Source organism: Colius striatus, chromosome Z (assembly GCF_028858725.1).
Source record: "Colius striatus isolate bColStr4 chromosome Z, bColStr4.1.hap1, whole genome shotgun sequence".
NCBI classification, from domain to species: Eukaryota; Metazoa; Chordata; class Aves; order Coliiformes; family Coliidae; genus Colius; species Colius striatus.
In genome coordinates, this window is record NC_084790.1 from 21882153 (window position 1) to 21898692 (window position 16540).

Consider the following 16540-nt stretch of genomic DNA (forward strand, 5'->3'; position numbering starts at 1 on the left):
CAGGTTGCATAGGAACATGTCCAGGCGGGTCTTGAAGACCTCCAAGGAAGGAAAATCCACACCCTCCCTGGGCAGCCTGTGCCACTGCTCCATCACTCCCACAGTGAAATAGTTTTTTCTTATGTTTAAGTGGAACTTGTTGTGTTCCAACTTCATCCCATCACCCCTTGTCCTGTTGCTAGCTACTACAGAAAAAAGGGATGTCCCAGCCTCCTGACACCCACCATTTAGATATTTATAAGTGTTAATGAGATCTCCCTTCAGTCTCTTCTCCAGACTAAACAGCCCCAGTTCCTGCAGCCTTTCCTCATCCATGCTTCTTGTTCTGAGTTCCTACAAAATGAGTGTTTTTCACTCATCAGGCACTTTAGTTAACCTTTTCAGGGGCACACATTTCTACCTGCCTAAAATTTTAAGAGGTATCCTCAGCCTGGACATTTTGCCACACCGTTTGGATCCCACCATGTGGAATCATCTACATTGGAAGCCATCTGCAGAGTCACACCACAGAACCCAGCGCCTCACCATCTCCACTGCCACTCCTCAGTTCTCCAAACTGTATCCCACAGTCATGTGTCCAACGTACAAAAAAAGTGCCTGCCTGCCAGATCCTCAGCCTGGTGTCCTTGAGGGTCACTAGCCGGAATCTCCCGAACTACCCTCAATGCAGCTGTCCTCTTTCAGGCACCTGCAGGAATCTTCTTGCTACCAACCCCACACCATTGTCCAGCATCGGGAAAAAAGTCCCCATTGCCCAAAGCAGAGAGAGGAAGCACTCGTGTTTCTTGTCTGGCTACACACAGTGTTAAGTGCTACGGTATTATTCTGTGCAGCAAACCAGACTTGGCCACTGACTTCTGTATATCAAATGTTTCATCCTGTTACTAAGAAGAAAGCAGCCAAATACCATAATGTTGTTAAGGTTAACTTCCTCAAGGTCGGGATCATTGCTTTGTATTCGCTTCAGTGTTTCCTCAACATCCGTTGAGTTTGGCTCCTCATCAGGAACTGGTTTGTACTGTGTGGGCTTAATCACACCTGAAAATGAAAAGCAAGACGTGAAACCAACTGCACCCTGAGCAGCAGCATGCTCTCTTTGGGTGCGCTTCTCCTCTTCCAGAAGCAGTGCTGGGAAAGGGAAGCAAGACCTGGCGAGCAGCACGGGAGCAAACAAGTGCTCGTCAGCTCTACCTACACTCATGTGCCTTCAGAAATGCTGCCTGCCCCTGGGACCAAACAACAGGGCTGCCAGCACCTGCTGCCACTTGCTCCCAGGGTCTAAAGCTGGGAGACAGGGAGCATGGTGCTGCCTGAGGCTTCTCCCAGGGCACCAGGGCAGTAGCTGAGACCACACTGGCTTGCACGGGGCAAGGACACACCAGAGGCTGCCCTGGCAATCACAGACTGTTCTGACAGCCATGGCTGCAACCTTCAGCCTAAAAGTAATTCCCACTTTACTTCTGCTAGCAGCTTCAAAGCCAAACACTGCAGCCTGCTAACACTCTAAACCACTTACTGTTGAGCCCTTCTTTGTTCACGATGGTGCTGCTCCCCAGTGCCTCGTAGTACTGCTGGTTACTCATCAAGGTGTGCATGCCAAGGATGGCTACAGAAAAACAAAAGGAGAATACAACTTGAGTCAGTACAGGATCCAAAGCCAGGAAAAGAAACATACATGCCACACTGGCTGGGACAGGGGGTCTGTAGGGCATTACCCTTCCCTGTTGAACAACATACAAAGGTGGGACCAAGCCCCTTGACTGTCATAAACACACCACAGGGTCCAGATGTGCTCTCTTGTTTATTCCAATGCAGCATGATTCATAGAAGAACAACATCATCTTGTGGACAACAAACAGACAAGCAGATAAGGCTTACCAGCAGATGATTTGATTCAGTATCACGCAAAAATGGTGAGGGGAAGACAATAAAAAACATTAAAAAGAAAAGTCATTGGTAGGACTTAATCTAAGGGGTCCAATCCAGCAGAAGCCTGCACATCCTCATCACCCTTTCTCACCTGGGCATGTGCCACAAACTGCCACGGTGCAGTTTTTGAGATGAGGTATGTTCCACCCAGAACCAAACTGGCTCTTCAGGCAGCAACATATGAGGTGACTATCACCTGAAGTGTGGCAATACACCTCATGTTTTTTCTCAACAACAAGCAGGGCTGGTGGTGCTGTGCTTTGCATTGATGTTTGAACGCTTGGAAGTTGACTTTGTCAGAAGCCAAAGCTCAAAGTGTCCAAAGTGATGGCATGAACAAAATTCAAGGACTGAAAGGGCCCAAAAATTAAACTTCTGCCAACTTGTGTATCTCAGGCTCATGACTGCAAAACCAAGATGTAAATGCACACACTGAAATGTGCCCAGGAGGATCTCCTGGCATTCTTGCCAGCTGCAAATAAACAGTGGTAAAGCAACACTTTAGAAACATTTGGGCAAAGAGTCTGTTTATAAAAACAACCCTGCTACTCACAGAAAGTTCATATTTGAAATAATCTGGTTTCATGATCAACCTTTTTTTTTTTTAAATATCTATATGACTTTCTACAGACAAATGCAGACACATGAATATTTGTTATAAGCAGGCACATCTGAACAAATCTTGACCTCCATATGGGCACAGTGGTCAAAATAAACATGGGACAAATTTCTCCCTAAAATTCAAGCACACCACCTCAAAGGCATTTTGCTTTCCCATGAGCTGCTCCTCTTGTGCTTGGTTGGCACCAGTCTGTCACTATTTGCTCAGTGCTTTGGCCAAGAAGGGCTAGGAGTGGCAGGAGAAAGACACCCCTGAGGCCTGTCACAGGAATGGCATCTGTTACGGTGACAGGTCACATTGACTCGAGATCTAGGTTGCACAGGCAGGACAGCCTGCAGCACTGGGCATCAATGACCACCACTGTCTGCTTCCCCACATGCCCCCAGAACATTCCCAGATGGACTACGCAGAGTCAAGCAGTCCCTGTCCAAAAGTCTGAGTGAGGCTCAGCACTTTAAATTTGCTTGTTTGTGTTTTAGCTGTCTCTTTTCTCTGCCAGGAGCTCACAGGTGAAATTTTCAGAAGCACAACGCAGCTCTGAAAAGAAATGCACAGGCTCAGAATTTTGAGGACACACATCCGAGCCACAGCTTACTCTGACAACAAAATCTCTCCACCAGCCAGGACTGTGAATGTCTGAACTGAAGACAGTGGGAAGGATCTGCCATTACGACCACACAAGGTTTTCTAGGGCTAGAGTTTGTGCTGGCAGACAAGAGGGACGCACTGTTTGTAACATCTCGTGCTTACTGTGCATTACCTAAAGGAACTCAAGTAGAAGAAAGGCATTTCGTTTCTGCCTCCCACACTTGAACTTCCAGGACTTGCTGGGAGCCTGAGCTACCAATATACCAAGGGTACCAATACACCAAGGCTGATAACAAGCCTTGCTAAACAGCCAGGAGCAAAACAAGCTCCTGCTAAACTAGCCCTGCTAAACAGGCAGGACTAACGCTATTACTGTCAACACTGAGATTTCAGCACAGTCCATATCGCATCAGTTCTGCTGCTACTTCAAGTGTATTCTCCCAACAACTGCAGAACAAGCTGCCTCAAATAGCATTTATCTGGAAAAATCCTTGCTGCACAAATCTGGAGCTTAGAAAGGCGGATTTTATAGCGTAGGGCTTTATAGGACACCAGGAGTGCAGTAAAAAATAAAACCCCAGGGCACATATGTTGGAAGCCTTAAAGCAGGAACACATTTCTACGCCAGAATATGGCATTATTATGTAGAAAGTGTCTAGTTGGTGTGGTTATTCTACAGGTTATCTTACAGACTTCTAGCAAGGAGGATACTGCCAAGGAGTATGGAAGTCTGAAGGAGACAAAATTGGAAGAAGCACCCAGTTACACTGAAAAATATTCATTGACAGTTGGATCAGCAGAAGACACGTGAGCTGGGTAAAGTACAAGGGGGTGTTCCTACTGCTCCTTCAGACAAGGCATATCCTCTCTCAGCCACAAAGCTGAGTCCACTCTACTGGCTTCAGCAAGATACCAACACTGTCACCTCTCAAGTGGAAAAGCAATGAGGCTCGCAGTGAGTCACCTGCACTCAGACAACACTGCCTGAATAGCAGCAATGGGACACCGCTTGAACTGCCTTAGCATGGAGGCATAAACCCCTCAGACAGGGACCGTGCCTGTCCTCCTTGGGGTGCAGGGGGCTCAAACAGCACCTGCAATCACTCTGCCTCTCTCTCCAGCTCGGTCTGCATTCCAACCTGCTTCTTGGTCGTTGTGAAGTACACCAGCCTTCTAATGCTGGATTCCCACACCCCTGAGCTCACACCCACAAAACTGACTGACTGCACAAGTCAACAAGTACATAGCTTTAAAACGTGCTGGGAAAGTTCTTTAACAAACAGCAGCCCTGGCAACTTCTTTAATAGGCTGCAAACAAAATCTATGTTCTCATTGGGCCTGCTTGATTTTTTCCTAGAGGTTTGGCTTGAAGAAAGCCATGTTCTTGAAGGTGACGGGCTGCCATTTACAAGATTCAGTGGCAGAGACGGGAAAAGAGATCAAAAAATACATTCTATCGCCTTGATAAATCCTTCCTCTTCCTCCTCAACTTTGGACCATGCTCCTGATTAAATCCTCACATGAGCTGTAAGTAACTTTAGATGTACACTTCTTTTTTTAACAACGAAATACATCCTGTCAAAACTGATGGTATCCAGATACACAGCAAAAAGTTCAGCAGCTCATTTCCCACAAAAGGAGAAAGAAACAACTAGTCAAACAACTTGAACCTCCAATTCACATGAAACTATTTTACCAGCAATGTCACAGAGCTCTGCATCGGAGGCGTTGGCAAGGGCTTCCTCCAGTTCCGGCTCCAGAGTCACACTTTCCAAAACAGGATCCATCGGCTTCTGCTTGGGGATCCAAGCCTTTCCTATAAACGTAAAGTGAGGTCACTCTCAGTATAGCTTTAGCACCTGTTTCACCACTACCCATGCAGACATATTTCTGCACAGTGAATAAGACAGAAGGTGTACAAGGACCTAGATTATAATAAGAAAAGACACTGAAGCCCTTAATGGTTGGACTTGACAATCTTAAAGGTCTTCTCCAACCTAAACGGTTCTATGATGTGATGATTGTATGATTCCCATCAGCTCAGTCTGAGTCCTGCTGCAATGTGAGCCAGGAGGCACCTGCCAGACACTTCCAACTCGAGTCGGACTTCTTTGCCAGCACAGCACCTACAAAAACCCAGGAGTACATTTGTGCAGGACAATGACTGTTCAATGCACAGCACTCAGAAAGCTACGTACAACCTGACTCTGAAGGACGCCACTTCTCTGCAGACTGCATAAAAAGGATGGAGATTTGCCAGCACCTGCACGGACAAAAGGAGGGCAGTGGCCCAGATCCAGCATTGTGCAGGATCAGTCCTGCCACTGAGGCAGATCCTGCTGCTAACTCCAAACACATGGAGGCAGGGCAGATGGCATTTTAGCTAAAAAAGGTAGAAAGGAGGTGGTGGAGGGGGTCTGGCAGCAGGCAAGGATAGCAGCTGGCTGTCCAGCGAGCACACAGGATACAGGGAGGAGCAGGCTTGGGGCAGCTAGCCTGGCTTTACATTGTTGCAGAGGGGTGGAGAGAGACACACAGGGCACACTGTATGGAGACCTCCATGATCTATCTTCCAAGACTAGGCTAAGAAACAGGCCTTTTCCCTACAAGTCAGAGGTGCAAAGAAGCAACAGGTACAGCTGGTAGGTAATGTAAAGCTGCCACCTCAGCCGCTTGATTGTGGCCTTTACCTGCTGGGGGTTGCCAACGTTGACAAGGGGCTGTGTGGCGAGTGGTGTAGCTCCAGCTCAGCTCCCAACACTGTGGGGTCCCACGCTCCCTCACCCCATTGCTCAGGACAATCACCAGGCAGGCCACAACCTGTGGGTCTGTGTGGCTCCATGGAAGCCAGCTGGGTCCCGGGGAGGTGTGGGGCTGTGGACAGGGGCACTGGTTGGCTGTCCCCATCTCCAGCGGTGGAGCAGACCTCTTTCTGGAGGCTGAACGTGTCAGGTTTGAGATTTTACAACAGGGCACCTACCCACAACCACTCCCACTGCCAATGAAAAGAGAAAAGCTTGTGGTGTGGTGGGTAAACTCAGTGCTGCTGGTGGGCAGGGGGAGGAGCAGGAGGGATCCCCAGAGCATTTCAGAACAGTCCTCTCACATGAAATTGTCCAGGACCGCTGCAGAAAGATAGAAAGTGCAAAGCTCTCAGCCTGACATGCAAGCCAGGGCTATTTTTGTCCCCTCTCTGAAACCAGAGTCAGTGACACCAAAGGGGAGACACAAAGATCCAACTGCTCAGCAATGTGCAGAAACAGAGGGGCTAAATTTAGCCTGAAGGAAGGAACAACTGTGCTTGAGGCTCCCCTCTACAAAATGGAGGCTGCTATAAACAATCTCCTGCAAAAAGGCCCATCTTCTGCCCTCCAGCTGCCACCCCGAGATAGCAACAAGGGCAGGAATCCGCCTTCTGGGCCACAGCTGCTCTCACAAAGGACAGGCAGAGCGACATATGTGCCTGTACAGCCAGGCACCCATCTGGATACTTTGGAGTCTGTGGGGCTGACCCCACAGCTCTGGCTGTGAGACTCAGGACCCCCATCCTGTCCCGCTGGCCGCATGGCTCCACAGACAGCACACAGTGCCTGGCCAGCTGCAAACCGTTCTGCTGTCACTCAGTGACTCTTCTGTGCACCTCAGTGTCATCAAAACTGCTGCAGTTTAAATTTAGAAAGTCTCCTATCTCAGTCACACTTTAGTACAAGACTGAACATTAAATTAAATAGTGCATGCAAACACAGCAGTATTATATCACAATACAGCAGGTAGGCACACACCAGCTCTGCTCCTACCCTGTCCTGCAGCACAGCCAGGGAGGGCAAACTAGTAAATTACCCTCTGAACTGCAAATGTAGTGGTTGATTTCCTGCCCTGACACAACTGTGACAATGTAATTTAACATCTCTGGCTCAAAGGCAAAGTAAGCAGCACGTCCACTTAACAGCGTGTTACCTGTGAAAATACATTTAACCTCTGAGATCACATCAGACTGAAATGGGATCAGCTCAGACCAGAAGCTGAAGGCTCAAAATGCCTGGAATACCTCTGTCTCCTGTGGAGCGCTGCTACTCCCTGCTGGGCTACCCAGGTGGGCAGCCAGCAGCTGGGCTGGGGTATGTTTGAAGTTGCCAAATAGCTCTTCCTGATAGTGCTTCATTTACTCTCTCCATTTACATCTTTCAAGGAGACCTTTCATTCACTTCCATTTTGACATGTGGCAACCAGTAGTGCATACAGCATACAAGCAGGTTTTCTGGTGCAAGGAGATCATGGTACAGAAGAAGACACAACAGTAGAAAAAGAAGGCCATTGAGAAGCTCCTGGAACCCAAGAGGCAAGGACTGACTGGACCACATCTCATGTCAGATTATACTGAGAGTCCTAATGGGAGCAGGAAAGTCCTCTGAATAATGAGACATGTCCTAGAAGAACAGGAAAGGATGCCAGAATGAGAGGAAAGAGAAGAGGCAGAGCAAGCTCCTTGCTCACAGGCCCCAGGGCCAGACAGAGCAGAGGTGCAGCAGCCACCACAGGGTACAGTGCCAGGAGACAGAAATGTGCCAGCTGAAAGAGAGTGGGAAATGAGGCTGCAATTGTCAAGAGGTGATAAAGACTAGACAGAAACTGTTTGGATCATCACAGATGAGGCAAACTGTGGAGTTTCTGAACAGCACAAGTGTAGGGATGGAGCAGAGCACAAAAGGTAACAGTGGGAGACAGAACAGTCTGCAGAGCTCACAGGACAGAGCAGAAGAGGAACATGAGAGGACAGAAGAGGACATCTTCTCCAGAGCTTGAAACAGCTGCAGTGGGATGGGGACGGAAAGAGGCTGCACAGTGGTAGAGTCTCTGCCCATCAAGTAACAACATACCAGGTGGTATCCAAATCAGCAAGTGCACAGCCCTCTTGGGCACAGCCCCGGTTATTATCCGGCCTGGGCTGGGGATGGACAGCAGAGGGGGCAGATGGTGACAAAATGAAGTCAGGTTTATCAATGTGGGTCAGATGTAACCCTTCTGCTGCACACCCACTGTGCCTGCAGTGTGGTGCAAAGGATGATCATACCTCTCTTTTCACCCGTGAAAGGAACCAAGTCTTCTCTGTCTTTAACATCCTTCGCCTGCTTTTCTAGGTGGGCCATGAGCTCCTCCCTTTTGAACGGACCAGTTGGTGGCTTTTGCGTCTGATCCCGCTGCCTGAGCCCTGCTGGCAGCAGCGCATTCTGGGCATGAAGGAGAGAGATGTGAGTTATCTCTGCAGGCCACGATCCTCATTCAACAAATACTCTCCTCATTCCACTGTCTTCCACATTGCTGGCCAACTTGTTTCTCATGTCAAAGCTTACTGCCATCCCACCCCACTGACTCCCACATCATCTAAGTTCCATGATGCTCCTTCACCCCTGAGTTTCAAATGCGGCTCCGCCGCAAGATCTCCATGCTGCCACGTACATGTTTCTCCACAAGGGCAGCTTCAGCCCTTCCTCAGGGGGCTCTCAGCCATCACCTCCTGCTCCTCCCAGCCTCCTCCCACAAGCTCACCATTTCTGCTGCCTCTTTGCAACAGTCACAGCGCCAGAACCAAGCTGCTAAGCTCAACCCATCTTCTCCCTGTATCTGTCTATCCAAGTGTCCACATGCCCCACACATCCCAGTGTGCATCAGTGCAGGGAAAGCTTTCACAGAGCAGATCAGAGAGCCACTTTGGCCTCTTCTGCCTTTCAAAGTCTGTCACAAAACTACAGGCAGGGAAAGTCACTCTATTGCAGAATAAAACCCCTGCGAACCTCAGTGCTACTTTGAACTGCCTCGTTGTTATTCAGTCACATCAGCCACCGTGAGAAGTTGCTTTGTGCCCAACACATACGGCACGTAAGCATCTGCTTACATTTAAATATAGCACAGCGTTAATGCAGTAAGACAGACTACTCTCAGATTTGACACTAAGCATGTTCTTTAGAGCTTTGCTGGATAGAAGTCAACCTTTACTTTTTAAGACATCCAAGGTGATTTTGAACAACAGGCTGGTTTTTCCATGCTCACCTGATAAAAATAGTTCCTTATAATTTAAATCTATCAGTGAAAAGCCTGGAAAGGAAAACGAAGAATTGGAAGCAATTAGGCTCAGCCAGCCTTGGAGGGCAACAGAGAGGAACTGTGTTAATGCACAAGCAGGGAGGCATAGGAGTCGGCTTGCTTCTTCAGGCTTCATGCTGTGAGAGGTGACTACTCTACCTTCATGCTTGTCTCTTTACCCCCATATTCAGGCTACAACTCTAGTGACAAATGCATGTGATTATGTTATCTCTCTGCATCCTTCACAGAATGCTGCCTGACCCTTCATCTTGAGACAGCTGTAAGTAGCCCATCAGCCCATACACGTAGTCTTGGGAGCTAGCCTTACATCTCTTAATTATTTGCCTATGTTGCAATTTAAAACGATGATGCAACCTACACAGCACATAATTTCCCCCACAAACGCTAACTGCATGTTGAAGGAACAATTTCTCTCTTGGCAGTGTCTGGCCTCACCATCTAAGGTTGCTATAACTCAGAGCCCTGCTAGCTGGCCCTGCACATCCCCTGTGACGGACATGGCACAAGGTTGCCTCAAAAGAGCTTCCACTGCTTGGCACCAGCAGGCCTAGTGTTCGCATGTGGGCAGCTCCTCCTAATGTTGGGAGGTTCTATAGGAAGCAATTCTCCCAATTTGCAAGACTCTAGAATGTGGATTTCTGCCTAAGAGGGAGAAAACATAGATCACATGGAAAAAAAAAAAAAAAAAGCCAAACAACTGACAAAAACCAAAACATCCCCTCCAAGGTGGCCTGGTCAGAAGCAGTTTCCTGCACCAGCACTGGCTCACATCAGTGCTGCAAATTGCAGTGCTCGTCTCACCAGAATAGGCATAGTGAGGCACGGAGAAAATCACAGAAACCGAATCTCACATGTAGCCCATGCCTGCGATGGCAAAACTGCTTCTGCTCACCTGTGGCCAGCTTCTTCCTTTCTTGCACAGAGTGCAGTGTCTGCAGAGGATCCCACTTAAATACAGATTATCAATGCAGCCTGTTCCCCTACAGCTACTGAGATTTACTATCTAGCAAATCTCATCTAAAAGTGACTTACATCAGGATCCAGCTCTTCCAGTTCATTCTCTAACTTCCTGAGCTCCTCCTCTGTCAGAGCTCCGAGGATCTTGTCTTCATCCAGGTCTCGGTATTTTTCTAGCTCTTTTCTGTAAGACATCTTAGAAGAGTCTTTTGAATCTCACTTTTATGCCGGAGCAGGACCTGTAATGAAAGCAAGACACATTACCACTGAACACATGAAACATGACACTGCTGCCTGGCTGGTGGGGGAATGCTGCATACCACAGAGTTGCAGGAGATTTATGCTTAAAAAGTGGCTGACTTCAAAGCCAGGTCAGATTGCCACCCTGTTCATACCCTACAAGCAAGTAACAGATCATACTCGTGAGAGCAGCGCAAATTCAGCAGCAGATTGGACTGACAGGGAAGCACTGAGGAAGTACTTTGTAAAGAACCCTGGCTAGAGATGTCTTTCTTCCAGCCAATGCCAGATGTTAACAAGTGTCCTATGCACATATTTCCTTGAAGGACAATAAACCACAAATCGTAAAATCTGCAGCGCTCATGCCCTTACAAGACTCCAGTAACACCTTCCTGCACATGGCACTCTGGATAATGCTGTCATATCTGGTGAGAAAACAGATTTGTAGCATCACTGTAAACCTCTGAGCCCCACAAACCTCCACCAGGCTACAGCACGCAGCACTCCTTCCCTGTGTTTTACAACCACAAGAAGATCAGGAAGCATTATGCACTCACACTCAGGAGGCTGCCAGTTAAATGTGCTGTTCAGTGACCCACCTTTCCTTAGACATGTGTTTGCACTGCTGCAAACTAAGCAGCTGACCTGAGCGTTACTGCATGCCTAAACTGACCCTTGAAGAAGAGCAGTGGGAATAACATACCAAATACCCTATCCGGATAATCCCTGCTGACCCAGGGGTTTGTCCCATGCCTCCTAATATAAAATGCCACACACAATCACATGCACGCCACTGGACCTCAGCCAGCTCTAAAAGACTGTACTGGATTTTCTACAAAGCTCAACTTGTTTAAAACATGCATATGGGTTAAAAACACACTCCCTACAACACATAAGAGTGTACCCAACTTTGCTTTTTCTGACAGAAGTTTTCTCTGTTCCACAGCTCTGTTTGTGTATTTGTGGGTTTTTGGCTCAACCTTTGCAGAGAACACAAATAATTTTAAGTGACAGAACTCTACAGATAGTATTAAGTGACTTCTCCGACAGTTAAAAAAAGCTTCTTGTTCTCTCAAGAAGCATTTACATTAAAATGACAGGAAGGCCTGGGAGGTTTGTTTCAAAGAGACAAACACCTTTCTATGAATGGCCACTTTCCAGCTTCTGTGGAGCATCAGAGTCATACCTCAGTTACATCTCTCCAACTTTGCTCATCCTCTCAGGGCAGATCATGCTGTTATGATCACTCTTCATTAGCAGGGAAAGGAGCTGCTGTTCCAGATAAGAAAAATATCTCTAGCTTGGTCACAAAAGGGCACATTAAAGTACACATGGCTCGACAGCGAGCCCTTAAATTTAGAGCTGTCATCTGGCCAGACATTTGGTTTGTCACTGGTGTGATGGCAGTTCCTGCATCACTTGCATTCCTGCCACTCACCACTTTGTAAGCAAAGCACCAGGAGCCCTTTTCCCCCTTGATAAGAGAAGCAGCCCCACAGGCTCCCACAGCCCAGAGCCAGAGGGTCCCTTGGCATGGTTTGCTCTGTGTGGTGACAGTCAACTTGTGGACACCAGGATCAAGGGTGGTGGGAGGGTGAAGGAGGAGGCAGGAGCCTCATGGCTTGGTGGGTTTGGCTAAGCAAGGCAGGGGGACCCCAGCACTCCCTGCAGCAGCCAGCGCCAGGTACTGTGAGCTGCCAGGCTGGTATGCAGCACCCACGAGACTCTGCACTGGTCAGTCAGGCTGGGAGCCACGTCCCACAGCAAAGCCTCAGGATTTCTGCCCTTCTGGTCAGCATAGAGGAAAGGAGAGCCTTTACCACAATGACTCACAGACAAACACTTGTCTTTACAGCAATTGCTCTGATTCAGGAGATCCTAGAAAAGCAGCTGAGACCTGGATCTCAAGACGAGCTATGCCACTGCCACATTAGACTGAAGTACATGAAACACGACTAGTCTGTATTTCACATACAATTTCTGTGTTTGACCTTTCTTCCGTGGAAGGCCTTGAGCTCTTAGCCAGCAGGAAGGCAGAGGATAACCCACCCTGACTCACTAAATTCCCTATAATGGCCTAAAATACCCATACCTGCCACACACATGGCAACCCACCTCTTGGCTACGTGGCAACAACCAGTTGCAGAGGCAGACGCAGCCCATTGCTGGCTGTCGAGGGCAATGTGGACATGGCAGCGCAGCTGGGACCAGAGCGCAGCCTCGGCAGGACTGACCTTATCACCTCCCACCAGAAGGACAGAGGCTGTCAGCACTCAGAGGTGAAAGGCAGGACAGGCGTGGAGTGCCAGTGTGCGCAGGCAGCGCTTCAGAAGGAGGCTTCAGGTTTCAAAGCGTCGTGCAGAGATATGGAGCCAGGGCTGCATATAGCAAGAGCCCTGAGGGCTGAGGACAGGTGCAGAGCCTGCTGAACCACAGCTGAAACCCCCATGAGGAGAACGTTGTTTGCCACACAGCCCAGGCAGAGCTGCTCTCTCAGCCAGGCTGCTGCAGCCTGGCAGCACCCGCAGAGAGTGGGTTGGGAGCCACGGCTGTGCTCGCAGCAGAGGGATGGCCTGTACCATCCCCCTGCCCACACAAGAAGCCTCCTGGGCTTTGCATCACAACCCCTAGACCCATGCACCCACTGGATTCCCCTTATCTCCACAGCCTCTTCTACCCTATCTTGCTAGTGAGTGCTGGGAGAAAAACCAAACAGCCCGCCTGCTGTAAATGGCATGAGGGCCTTCTACCACCATAAATAAGAAAACTTTCTGCCTGCACACAATTGTTCTAATTTATACAACGTGCTGAAACATCCACCACCATAAAGGGCTCTCCCTAGCTCATGCTAGGGTTTAAACATGGTTTAACACAGGTCCCCCTGCACCTGTGCTCAAAAAAAAATAACAAGATCATACACTCCTGGACACTCGGGGAAGAGTTAACCCCAATCCACCACAAAACTGCTCCATCAGATCTATTCTCAATGCCTTCCTGGGATGGCAGATTCCATTTGGTGCTATTTTTCATCAAATCTACCAACATACTTCTCAATCAACAAAGGAAGCATCTCAACAAAATACATATGTAATATACAGAAGCTGCACAGTTCTGATGTTATTACAGACTTGGTACTCCTTCAGCTGACAAGAGAACGAAGAAGAGAGCTGGAGTTTTTAGAAGGAGGCCTAGGGGAAAGAGGGGTATCAGAAGCACTTGGAGAAGGGAGAGCCATTCCAGGCAGCAGACACAGTGGGGATGCCAGGATGAAGGACATCAGCCCACCAAACAGTGAGCGTCTGCTGGTTTTGCCGCTGCTGGGACAACTTGTGAGCCCTGGACTCACATTCAAGCATACTTTGGTGTTGTAAGAGCCTGACTTCACAGCCTATCATCTGTTTGAGTCACTGAACACCCCAACACCATCAGTTCACAGAAGGTTCAAGAAGGCACCATCAAATGATGTCCAGATCCAGTAACAGAAAAAAGGATGCACATTAGCTCCTTCTGAAGTAAAAAATCCCAAAAAGGCGAGTCTATGTGTATTTTTACAATATCCACCATGAAACCAGAGCAGAGCACAGGAGGAGCTGGATCCATCCTCGGTGTCATCGCACAGACTTTCAAATCCAAAGCCTTGGCCTCTGGATGCTTCCTCCCAGCAATCACCCTGGTGATGGGAGAAGTGAGTGTTGTGTGCTGGTGCAGGAGTGCTCTCCTGCCAGCACCAGTGGTCTGATCTCTGCCACACACAACCCAAGCCCAGCAGTGGCCTTGCAGTTGGCCACCTGCCCCTGACCAGCTGTACAGGTAGCCATAGTTTGCCTCATTTCAAATCTACATACTTTGTTCCTGCTAAATGTCGCTAAAAGACAAATATCCAAAGACAGTCCTTTTAAGGGAACATCCTCCTGCACACTTTTTGTGCATTCTTTTTCAGGCTGACCTCACTTTCTCAGTCAGAGATGAAAGTACGTTTTTAACAAGCCATAAACACAGATCCAGGCAGAAGCATCAAGCACTGTTGGTCTGCTTGGGCTCTGTATCACCACCTTGCACATACAGGTGTTAAAGCTTCAAGAAATTTCCTATAGACTCTGCACTTGACTTGCAGCCCAAGCTGCACTAGAAAGCATCTACCCAGGAGGCCCACAGAGGTGGGTGTTCCCCTCTGCTTAGCACCTCTGAGGCTGCAGCTGCATGCTGCATCCAGTTCGATGTCCCCCACTGGAAGATAGGTCTTGACAAGCTGAAAAGACAGTGGTGTGGGCCATCAGAATAAGCAGGAGGCTTGGACACAGAAGATGTGAGAAAAAACAGACAGAACTGGACTTCTTCAGCCCAGACAGAGGAAGGCTGCAGCGGATTCTAATTGCAGTCAGTCCTCTGCTGCCTAAAAGGAAAGGATTTCTAGAGAAGACAGAACCAGGCTTTCTTAGAGATGCACAGGGGGCAGTTGGAACAAGTTGTGGCAAGGGGAAATCTCCCTGCTGAGAGAGTGGTGCAGAATTTGGACGGAGACCAGAGAGGTGGTGTCATCTCCATCCCTGAATATTCAATGCTCAACTGGGCAAGGCCCTGGGCAATCTGATCCAGGTCTGGAGCTAGGCCTGCTCAGAAGAAGACAATGGATTAGGAACTTCTAGTGGTCCCCTCCCATCTAAACTTTCTGTGACTGTCTCAGAAGAATGTGTGGGTCTGCCAGTCTGTCCAGGTTCCTCCTCTGAATACAAAGAAACTACACAAGACAAGAACTGGGCTCCAGTCTGACCCTGTACATTTCACAAAAACTTGTTTTCTTCACTCAGTTTATCCAGCTGAAGCAAAGTTCTCACTGCTGTGATTCCAGTTTGATTTCTGATTCCAGTTCAACACAAGGGAGATCAGCTGCCTTCCCCTGAAGCAATGTGTTAAACCACCATGAGCTAACACATGGTTGAAGGTCACCTTGGCCAAGCCCCTTGCTGCTGCAGCAACAATGTGAGTCACCCAGACTCCAGGAAACCGCTGCAGTGTCTTGCTGGGCAGTGTTCTCACTGAGAAACTCTTGTGCAGCTTGCAGAGTAGCCAAGCATTGTCTTCAGGGATTCTCAACAGAGTGTACAAGGTAGCTGATGTGTCTGGCCCTTGCTCAGCGAGCAGAGCCCTTCAGGCTGGTCTTTACTGCTTGCCATTTCCACAGCAGAGCTGGGCAGTGCCAGCATATTTATGTCCCAGAAGAGAAGAGTGGACAGAGAAAAGGCAGGTGATGCGCCAGGAGTGAGCAGCTCTGCCACATCAGAAGCACAAAGCAGAGCTCAGCACACACCCTCATAGTTCCGGGCAAATCAGTCATCAACTAGAAAGACTGATGGCCTCTCAGCCTCCCTGCAAGAAGTTCATGCCTAATGATATACAGCAGGGAATCTGCTGCTCCTTCAGGAAACTCTGAACTTGAGTTCAGTAAACCATCTCCTACAGCATCCTCGTCTCAAAATTGAGAGAGAGTGGGCTTGGATGATCAGGTACTGAGGTGGACTGTTAACTGGTTGAAGGGAAGAAGGCAGAGAGTTGTGATCAATGGGGCGGGGTCTAGTTGGAGGCCTGTATCTAGTGGAGAACCTCAGGGGTCAGGGCTGGGACCAGTACTGTTCAATATATTCACTAATGACTTTGATGAGGGACAAAGGGCACTGTCAGCAAGTTTGCTGGTGATACTAAACTGGAGGGAATGGCTGACACACCTGAAGGCTGTGCTGCCATCCAACGAGACCTGGACAGGCTGGAGGGTTGGGTGGGGAGAAATCTAATGAAATTCAACAAGGGCAAGTGCAGAGTCTTGCATCTGGGAAATAATAACCCCATGTACCAGTACAGGTTGGGGAATGAACTCTTAGAGAGTAGTATAGGGGAAAGGGACCTGGGGGTGCTGATGGGCAGCAGGGTGAGCATGAGCCAGCAATGTGCCCTCATGGCCAAATCCTGGGGTGTATCAGAAGGGCCGTGGGCATTAGGTCGAGAGAGGTTCTTCTCCACCTCTCCTCTGCTCTCGTGAGACCACATCTGGAATATTGTGTCCAGTTCTGGGCCCCTCAGTTCAAGAAGGACAGGGAGCTGCTGGAG

The 16540-nt window shown here is 48.7% G+C and overlaps 1 protein-coding gene across 6 annotated transcripts in view; it reads right to left on the reverse strand.

The window, feature by feature from the left end:
* Window positions 1-16540, reverse strand: part of TMOD1 (tropomodulin 1) — a 29817-nt gene that overhangs the window by 8556 nt on the left and 4721 nt on the right. For 4 of the 6 annotated variants that reach the window (XM_062017433.1, XM_062017435.1, XM_062017437.1 and 1 more), the window contains exons 2-6: window positions 10274-10437; window positions 8211-8367; window positions 4836-4955; window positions 1517-1606; window positions 908-1038 (exon numbers count right to left, since the gene is read on the reverse strand). In XM_062017433.1, the coding sequence (XP_061873417.1) occupies window positions 908-1038; window positions 1517-1606; window positions 4836-4955; window positions 8211-8367; window positions 10274-10393 (618 nt within the window). In that variant the 5' untranslated portion in view covers window positions 10394-10437. Of the gene's footprint in view, window positions 1-907; window positions 1039-1516; window positions 1607-4835; window positions 4956-8210; window positions 8368-10273; window positions 10438-11624; window positions 11704-12553; window positions 12643-16540 lie in introns of those variants that run through there. The other 2 variants (XM_062017434.1, XM_062017436.1) reach the window with 2 other exon arrangements.